We start from the raw sequence: 10,601 nt of genomic DNA, 5'->3' as shown, positions 1-10,601 counted from the left end.
GAACAAACAACATACATAAAACAAAAGTAATTGAAACAAAAAGTTCATTTTCTATTACAACTGAAAAAATGTATTGCTTTTCATCATTAAATATAATCAGAGACAACTTTAGGGTATATCATAAAAGTGTGTTCTTTTGGAAGTGAATTTTGTGCATAGTTTAGTTCCAGTAACATTACTTCTATGGTATTTGTCGACATTGTACATACAGCTATAGACATTCTATTAAAAACTCTTCCGATTTTCCGAACTTGTATTTGTATTTAAAATCAGTAATCGAGAACGCACTCGTAACACCGTGGCGGGAATATTGATTTCCCAGTTGCGCAGATTGTCAACGGCGCGCGCAGCAACTGTCAAATACGACGTTATACAGCGATGAAATACGTCTCCAAAATTGATGTGAAAATAACGTTATTTTAACAAACTTCCGAAACTTAATGAGTTGATACAACAATTGTTTCGTGGTCTACTAATAATTTTCAAAATTATAGTATGTCGTGAGAGGCTGCAGGTGTTTATTTGGGTGCGGAAACCAGGTTACCGCAGCCCTACTCGTTCTATGTCATTGTGTGTTGTGTTTACAAAAAATCTTAGGCCAAAATAATGAGACGAAAGTTAATGTAATTATGGTGTCAGTGTGTGTTAAGTGTATACAGTGTATAACAAATTATTGTAATGAGCGAGCATGTTTAGCAAAAGAGCATTATAAATAAAAACAATGAAAGATAAAGATGTCGAGATGCCTGCGGATATTCGGAGCTTACTCCTTCAGGTTGACAAGGAAACACTCGACCATACTTCTCATAGGTTTCTTCATACTAACCATAACCGCAGTACTTCAGATGTACGCGTACAGACACCACGAGCACCCACTCCCACAGCGGAGGGTCGGTGATTTTAGCTACAGCCCAGGCGCCTTTTTAAGAGGCCGCCAGCCCGGGAACATGAGTTTTTGCATGTTCAACTATGGCCTGCCGAATACTCTCAGATGGAGGTCAATCTCAGTACTGCCGTCCCCTGAAACTGGCAGCAGAAGCCACTACGGTGTTATCTACAATGCCATCACGGGTATGGCGTTCCTTAACACCAGCAAAGTTGACGCAGTGACGTATGTTACTCAAGCGACCCCAGAATTTCTCTATCATGTAGTGGAAATCGCAAAGTTTTGGGATGGTCCTATCAGTCTTGCTACATTTGTACCTAGCTACGATCTAGACATTGCTATGCAAATATTAGACCACTTATGCCATTGTTACCCGATGATGGCTAAAGTTTCAGTCCATTTATTTTTCCCAAAACGTTTGTTACCCAAGTTAAGAACTTTGAAAGAGAGAAGAAAGTTTTTAACCACACCACCTCCGCCAGTTCAGATGGTAAATATAACGACGAAAGAATTATTGAGACAGAAATTAGAGAACTATCGCAAGTTGAACAATAAGACTAGAGCAGAATACATACAGAGAGCGCGAAAGAATAAAATAGAACGTATGATGTTAAAGCTTCCAGATTCAGGATTCGTTGTTCCTGACTTTAGATTTGAGGATTGTGCAGGACAAAACATAGATTATACAAATACATATAGACGATCAACATTGATGATGTATCCAATAAACGTTGGTAGGAATGTTGCGAGAAACGCGTCGACGACCAATTATTTCTTAGTGTCTGATATAGAAATGGTGCCGAGTCATGGTTTGGCGCCGAAATTTTTGAAGATGATTCGAAAATTAATGGGAGATGAGAAAAGGGACGCTGGCTGTGTGTTTGCTAAGACTGTGTTTGTCGTACCTCTGTTTGAAGTGGAGAGAGGAGAGAAAATCCCGCACGAAAAAGTGACGTAAGTTGATAAATTGTTTATTTTTTACGCGAGCAATACAAAGGAATACAGAAAGCGTGCTTAGTGCTTATATATAGTTTCTTTTGTTGCTATTGTTGTGGTCTTGTGTAGAAGGTTGCTCTTTTCTTGTCATTGAATAGTTGCATCTTTTGAGCTGTGTGTAAGACCTAAAGTACCTACATACTTCAGCAGCAGATCCTCATTGTATTGAGAAGGATTTATTTTGTCGTTGTTGAGTACCTACAATGCAGTTTTCATAGCAATCGATACTTAGTTTACAACATACCTAGTATATTAAATTATGTATGGTATGAGATTAACTAGTATGTATATCATGGAATGCCATCTCAAGACACATATTTTTTTTCAATCAACTTACTATACCTGACACGTCTTCTTTATAAGTACCCGAAATTGAATCCAAAACCAATTTAGGTAGCGTTCTATTTCTTTGTTTTTCTATCAAGATAGAGATTAGTATCTCAGATATATTCAGGGCACATATCAACTAGTTTCTACTTCAGACGTTTCCACGCGATATATTCTTGATGCCTAGCTATCATAATTCTTTTATTATTTCATGTGCGTGACTTGACTAGAAAGAACGTCATGACCCATAAATAGGAAAGAAAAATATTACCGCAAAGATGTAATCAATATTGCTAATCAGTCGATTTGTTTAATCATAAGTTGTTTTGTGGTCCTATTATGATAGATAAGCATTGGTTGTAAGTGTTACTGAATAGCATCAATAATAAACCCGCAAGTGCATGCATCTCGCTTGAGGAAAGGACTTGAAACAAAGTTACGAAATGTAATGAACTAGCTATGTGTTATGCCCGATTTCAACATCTGAGTTTCAGCGTTTAGATTTGAAAGAAAGTGCGGAATGTGGACATTAAATTCCTTTGGATTTCAAAATATTTTTGAATTGGCATTGAATTTACATTGTCTCTTGGACTGTCTTTTAAATATCCTTGAAAGATGCCCTTTTCCGTGGCATTCAGCTCGATATTAGAGAAAAGTACTCTACGCTCTATCACCTATTCCAATACATTTTTTTTATAATTTCATGTTCTCCCAAATTTATGCCGAAGGCGTGCCGTTTTCAAAACGTACTTTATATCAATTTTATCGAGTTCCAACCAGTAAATGTACCCTCCGGCATGCACTTGTAAAGCGACGTAAAATTTTATTGAGATGGAATATTTTTATTGCTTCCAATTTTATGCATACCTCTTCTTTAGATGTTGAATTTTTGAAAATGTGTTCGGAATGTTGTTGATATGTATGGTAAAACATTCCTTTGGTACAGTAACATAAAACGTAGGTTTTATTGAAGAATTTGGTCCTAAACCTTGGCATATATCGCCGGCAATTTCTAAGTCTTATAGGGGACGTACGAAGGCCCATACTCTTGGCAGTATGCCAAGCTGGTACAAAGGTGGTACGATTTACAATCACTCACATACCCAGCCCTTTATTTCTCCCAACATTTGTTTTTATCCAGAATGTTTTTTCACCAGGTTAATTCAAATGATAGCCACGAACCGAGCGACATACTTCCACCAGCGAGTGTGTCCTCATTGCCAGCGGTTTCCAGGACTCCAGACCTGGCTTATGAGACCCTCGAAAAATGTTTTAGAGGTAAGACATACACACACTTTTCATCTAACTTTAGGAAAAAGGAGTGGATTATTTGACTTGCATTTTTTATATATTTTATGTTCATGATGATGATTTCTTGTGGATGCTTTGAGTATTTGATATGATTATTCTTTGTGATTCGACATCTTAAGAATGATTACAAGTAACTCAATTCTCTCTTTTTTGGAAGCCATAATAGTAATTGTCAAGTCTGAAGAAGTTGATAGTTTTCAAACGTGCCTTCCTATAATAATGGTAATTTCAAAACAGACAACATGAGTCGCCAAGACTTAGGTGAAACTATAAGAATAGTTAGGTACCCACTGCATCAACAAAATACAGAAAGGCATGTGTGAATTTGCACCGGTAATTTTTTACCCAAAAACATGGACTCAAGCTGGGAATTTCTGGAACCCGGAAAATATTTGTAGATTACACCAACATCTGTTATATAACGTTTTCCTTATGAGAGTCGAGTCGAGCCATATCGAATCGGATTACTGACGACTAGCTTCTGCCGGCGGTGTGGCTTGCCTCATGTTCGGTAATGATAACAGGATAAAATTGTACTTTGGCGCAAAACCAAAGTATTTTCTTTGAGCACATATTTTTTGGAATTAAAATATCATTATTTTAAATATAACGTAGAAGTTGTGTCATTCCTAACTTCTATTGTGGTAGATTTTATAAACTGTAAACGTCCTTTGAAAGCAAGGTTTGTTTAATGTGCTTATTTTGAAGGAACCTGCTTGAATCTCAGCATGTTGTTAATGCATGTTCTGTTAATTTATCTTTGTTTTACCATTACATTATATACCAACAATCAGCAAAATATTCCTGTATTTATTGCATATTCTAATGCAAGCTGTTTCTGATAAGTTACCTGCCTTTAAATAAAATGTTTACAACAAAAAACTTCTATGAATCGCAATCAAATCACTTCATTGATAAGTAAGTCCAATCAATATGATTGTAATTGCATATAGACGGAACGAATCGCAAAAACTATTGGCGTTAGATTGAGTACAGGCTAATAGATTGCAGATTGCAATTCCTACTGCGTTTTTTTCGTAGCCTTGATTAAAAACTTTTATTGATGAATATTGAAGTTCAAAAAGGATAGATTGTATTGAAATATATAGATGCAACTTTACATTATTTTTATGAAAGAATTTATTTCTACGCATCATTCATAAATTTTCTGTAAATTGGCTTGGAAATAGGTCGACGAAATTGTGCACTATATTATGATACAGGTATTATGTTGATAGAATGCCCTTACATTAAATTAGTTGACATACTTTCGGGTTTTTAATGGTAACGTATCGTAATCAGAGAGCAATGGCTTGAACTAGGTTTATAAGCAATTTATAGTCACCCATCCGCGGACTGACTGCGACAAGTAGCGTAACTTCGATCTGAACTACAGGTGTTGGTATTTCTCAGCTTTATAATAGCCAATATGTATACAGAATTCCAGATAGACGCAATCTGACTGTCCGTCCGTACGTATTCAACATATGTATGGAGAACAAAACGACAAGCGGAGTTGTCATAACGGAAAATCTCCTATGAAAGTAGTGGCCAAAATGCGGGTGTTCGAGTAACGTTACTGGCTCTGCTCCACACAACTGTACTAATTAAGTCCTAACACCTCGTTAGGACTTAATTAGTACACTTGTAACTGATCGGTGTGGTCTTGTCTACCATACGTATTTGACCTACAAGAAGGCGCCTGGCCTACTACTTTTTGGCATCTCTGCTCAGCTTTACTTACTCTTCGGTATAGACATTGTAATAGCATAGATTTATACACGAATTCACATCTAGATGGTAGTGTGATGAGATTTCTCAGCTGTACAAACATACAGATTTATCTAGACCAATCTAAGGTTTATTCGATTTGGTTGAGGTAATCATTCTACTACGCTGAATAGGTACTTGGTCAAAATGAATGGTTCGATTAGATCCTAATTTTTGTTCATCTTAGGCATGTCTTAGATATATATTGAATCAATTAGTTTGTATTTCATTAAATGGAACATTTACCTATTAACCATTTTGATATTGCGTTGCGGTTCAACAGATCGAGATTTTTTTATTTTTGATTGAAGTCACGTATGCGTACAGCAAACTATTTATTTTAGGTCTTTAAATAAACTATATATGAATACTTAATATAAAATCTGACTTGTCGGACATACCTATAGGTATTACTTAAAATTAATATTGTTTTTAACATGATTATTTGTCAAATTCTGTCAAACATCCATTAAGCAAGCATTGGAATGTATGATGGATGGTCGGAGGCATTAAGTATACGGAAATGTACTTTACTTGTGCGTGAAATATTATTGTGTGTTCAGGATGTTTGATACGGAAAATGTGTGGTGTCAATAGAGCGTGGGGAATCAAATATATGGTCATTTATTAGCTAGATTTAGATGAATTTCTATGGGAAATGTCAACAACTTTCATGATAAAATATATGAACGATGATGATAAATTAATAAAAAATACCTAAATAAGCAATGCAGAAAGAAATACGTTTATCATACAAAATTACATAAAAATAACAACAGCAAACAGAAATAAACACTTTTTTCAGCATCGTTACAAAAAACGATTAAACTTAATAGCGTTACGGAAAAAAATATATTATATATGTAAACACTTTAACATCTTTATAAGCATCTTAACACAAAAGCACGATATTATCTCAAACAAAAGTGTCGGATGCAGGGTTAAGCCACGCAAAAACTCGTCTCCGACTTATTATGGACACTATTATATCCTCTTAAAGATAATCGGGTGCATGAGAATGACTTTGATGAACGGATTGCATTTGTTGCCAGTATTATTCAGCAGTACTAAGAGTGGTTATTTCTAAGAAGTCTTTGTATAAACATAATTCAAGAAACCTCAACTAATGTCAGTATTTACTTACGAGAATTTTCGTAAAACTAGGTGGTCCCACCCACTTTCTGCGGGAGCTACTTCTTACACCTAGATAAAAAGAGTTAATTTTTAGACCAGACTATATGTATGTATTTAAATCAGCTCAGTCGTTTTGGCGTAAAAGTGTCATAGATAGAGTTTGGAGTCATAATATTAAAAAAGATAAAAGTAGATGAACAGAAGCTAGAATCTTATAAAGACGTTTCGTGTATATATCTTTCGAATTATTTCTACTGAAACTGTACTTTTCAAAGTAACCATGAAACATAAAACCGAGCTACGTTAAGAATTTCAATTCATCGCAGAGTCCTGTCAGACCGTATTCGGCAGTCAATCAAATCGTTTCCTCCATCTTCGATAGGATTGCTAGGAACTGAGCGTTCTCAATCATTGCGGTTCAATCTTGTCGAGTGACAGGCATAGTTCTAACCATGGAGAATAAAATGATGAGCGGATCTGTTATAACGGGAAATCGCCTGAGAAAGTAGCGTCGACAAAATGCGGGTGTTCCGGCGAGGAACGTTCCAGTCTACGCCGTCATATGCTTTCTTTGCAACCCACCCATTTTTGTCAGACCGAAAATCATCGACAGATGTCTCAAGGAACCCAAACGCCTTGTTATTTCACTCGTAAAGCATTTTGGTCACGCCTACCATACGTTACTTGACCTACAAAAAGGAATTTGATTGAGATTGAGAGCACGTCAATGTTGGTCCTGTGCCTGATCAGGCGATACGACCGCAGTCTCTCTCCGGTCGTGTCGGATTACCGTCCCATCAGGCTATAAGAGTGAAGGAATAGTGAGCGCACTTCTGTTTGCGTAAATGCTTGTGCGCTATATGCCTCATACGAGAACAGCCGCCATGGCCAAAATCTGCTTTGGACGTATTATCATTATTACAAAAAGGACTCACCTGCCTTTCGGCATCTCCGCTCATCATTCCTTGCTCCGTAGTTCTAACACACTTTACCCCTCCCCTCTCCCATCTCATAGACGTAGTCTGCGTCACCCGTACTAATTGCCAACTAATTATTGAGAGCTTGGCGTCCTAACTGGGCCACTTTATCGTATTAGAATGCTAACCAGCTATAACGGGGTCCTAATTTGAACTTGTGGCTGTTATGGGAATACCTTTATAAGTCGTTTGGACTTTCTAGTGGGTTGATGTCATTGGTTATATGTTCGGCATTTACTCCTCTTATACGTACGTATCTCGTACGTTTTTATTTGCAAGCGTTCTTTTTTTATACGGTTTTTCGGTAATACGGTAATACGGTTTTTCGTTTCTTTATATACCAAGACTCACGTGCTACGACCAACTGTTAATCCTTTCTGTAACAATAATTACAAGAGAGTTTGTGTATTTTGAAAATATTTGATTATTTAAATTACTGAATAAACAAAAGTCACATTCAAAAAAATCTTACAGTTCAATGGAATTATACAAAAACAAAAGTGAATTCCGTACTTCTCAGATATTTTCTTTCCAACTTTGTCCCAATATTGGCTGACTCAATAACCGAAGCGTTTTCCAATTCATCTCAGTTCAGTTGTGATGGACGAACTTTTTCGAATGTACTCGAGTTCGTTTTGCCAAGCTTCCAGACTCTAGTGAATTTTGCTCAGAAGTCATTTGTCTTTTCTAAAACTAATGTTTGTAAGTACTTGTCGCGATTAGTTTTGGAATGCAGAGGAACTCTTTGTAAGTTACTGCTAGTTACGAAGTTCAATAGTGGGGATTCAGTGCTTAAGTTAATTAGCTTAATGATGGAGCGAAAACTAATCTACATAAAATTGAGTTATGGGTTTAGAGATATGTGTATTGTAGATTTAAAAATTAACTTACTTCCATTAAATATACATCTGGTTAATGATAGACGGAAAATTATGAAGGTTTTTGTTACTAATTAACTTAATTACCAAAGCTTCACCAACTCTGATTAAGATTCATCAACAATACCTTCATAAATTATACGCCGAACAAACATAATTACTTAATTAGTCAGAAGTTTCCTAGATAATTACTTAAGCAACGTACCCTATTCATCAAAATGCGTCACTACGATATGTTTCCGAAGAGTCATTTTCTGTGTTATCTCGAAAGAGGTTAGTAATAAATCACGGGTCTCAACTGTAGCCAAGTGAAGCATGATATATGCTATCTATGCCAGTTACCCGTATGGTGAGAACGTGGTAATGTAAAAGTTATTGGTACATAAAGTACGAGCTTCCGATACCGAAGTGATTGCGGGATTTTTCTCGCTATAGTATGGATCAAAGGGATTCTGCTTGTTCGTCGTTAGGTATATTGGTAACCAAATCTTAATATTTGATGTCAAAGAGATACAACATAAAATAAACTATCAAACCTACATTTTACAGACACATATATTAGAAAATAAGACGGAGAATAAAAATGTCATCGTCATCATTATGCTAGACATTAAGCCTTACGAATTAATTTTCAAAAGCGAATTCAATTTTTTATGCCTGGAAATGTTTCCCTATCATAAGAACTATTCTAAAAAACACTAAATGAAGGATTTGTTACAGCCCATGCTGATAGCCAAGCGAGAGTACCCGTACCACAGATGGGAGCCGCTCTACTTCGGCACTAACAAGGAGCCCTGGTACAGCGAAGCCCTATCCTGGGAGGGTCGGCAGGACAAGATGACACAGGTAACTAAGCACCTCCACAAGTCTTAATGGAATTATTTAAGGGTTCAGGTGTACCTATGTATAATGTTGAAGACGACAATATATGACAATAACAAGTGAGGACTTGTTATTGGCTCTCAGGTTAACTTACAGTTCCTTGTCTGTGTTTTTTAGCTGTTAGTCCTCCATACTACTTAAAGGTAGCTAACTAGGATATAGCATTAATTGGCAAGTAAATATTAATTCTTTTCCAATAGTCGTTCTTTGGAACTTTCCGTTTGAATTATTTACTAAAATAAATCTGTTGTTGTTGATCATAAGACAGTTAAAATTTTCGTCACGACCATCTTGATGCGGTAGAGGTAATACTTAAAGTAAAGTATCGAAGACAAAGTAAAAATAAATGTTTTAAATACAGATGTTGGAGATGTGCCTTCAACAATATCGGATGGTGGTACTCGACGGAGGTTTCCTCTCCCACGCAGCCATCCCCAGGTCCAAGCGCCACAGGAAAAGAGCCGAAAATATCAATACAAAGAAGTATATGAAAATCATCAAGTGGTTCAAAGAGAAATATGAGGAACGACAGGAGTGTAAGTTACTCTGGGGCTGCCCATCTTATGTGAAATAGTCACACAGACGCAAGTGACTGGTTAAATGTTTGGAGTTCCTCAAGGAGCAATATTGGGTCCTTTGTGAAACTTGGATAGGATTTGCGAATAGATTGACCTGGCGAAATATAACCCGGTAATTGATTTAAGGCACTATACTCACGATTCTTACTGCTTTTTCAATAAAACACGTGCAACAACCCAGCAATGTACGAATCTGACATTTGCAATTTTTGTACCTAGACGTTCATCACGCAATTTTTTTCTTGATACACAAGAGCTTGATAAAATCTCCTGTAATATATTATGTAAATGATATTCAAGGTTACATGTCTTGAACAGTGAAGTTCTAGACCTGACTCCGGTAAATATGCAAATGTAAGAGCGGTAATGTTGATATTATACAAAGTGTACCAAATAGATGGAATATGTTTATTCGAAATAAGGAACATTGCATGACTTTGAATGTAATATTTTCCGATTCTTGATGCTAATGAGCTTATGAAATTGATGCAGATTTTCGTTTAGATTCCAAGCCTATAAGATTATTGATTCAAAACATAGTATTTTATCAGATACGATAAATAGCTTACAGTTAAGGTGACTTCAGACATGCTAGTTGGTTATTGCAGTTGTGATATTGGTTCTCGTTTTGAAGTTTATTAAGGTGAGGTTTCACGGGTTACCGATAAAGTATCAGTTAGTTATCTGATACTTTATGTTATCGGCCAGATAAAGGTTGCTTATAATTTCTTCGAGACCTGTGAAACCAAAAATGATCTGTCAGATAAGTTCTTGATGCTTTATCAGTAACCGGTAAAACTGGCCATTAATGTATTTATTTGTTAAGTTAATTGATCAAAGATTAACTAGCATGTCAGAGTCA

General features: G+C 36.2%; 1 protein-coding gene across 1 annotated transcript; it reads left to right on the top strand.

The window, feature by feature from the left end:
- Positions 1–336: 336 nt before the first annotated feature.
- On the top strand, positions 337–10,374 carry LOC110373285 (uncharacterized). Its single transcript, XM_021330519.3, has 4 exons — positions 337–1,840; positions 3,367–3,487; positions 9,000–9,125; positions 9,523–10,374. Exons 1-4 carry the CDS (start codon positions 735–737, stop codon positions 9,733–9,735), a joined length of 1,566 nt encoding a protein of 521 aa, XP_021186194.1. The 5' UTR covers positions 337–734; the 3' UTR covers positions 9,736–10,374.
- The last annotated feature ends 227 nt before the right edge of the window (positions 10,375–10,601 follow it).

Source organism: Helicoverpa armigera, chromosome 19, assembly GCF_030705265.1.
Source record: "Helicoverpa armigera isolate CAAS_96S chromosome 19, ASM3070526v1, whole genome shotgun sequence".
NCBI lineage: Eukaryota > Metazoa > Arthropoda > Insecta > Lepidoptera > Noctuidae > Helicoverpa > Helicoverpa armigera.
This window is presented reverse-complemented; position numbering and strand designations above follow the sequence as displayed.

Coding starts and splice junctions, on each gene's coding strand:
- LOC110373285 (XM_021330519.3), top strand. CDS start 735: ATGTCGAGATGCCTGCGGATATTCGGAGCTTACTCCTTCAGGTTGACA. Junction 3,488..8,999: donor CCTCGAAAAATGTTTTAGAG/GTAAGACATACA, acceptor GATTTGTTACAG/CCCATGCTGATAGCCAAGCG. Junction 9,126..9,522: donor GGCAGGACAAGATGACACAG/GTAACTAAGCAC, acceptor TTTTAAATACAG/ATGTTGGAGATGTGCCTTCA.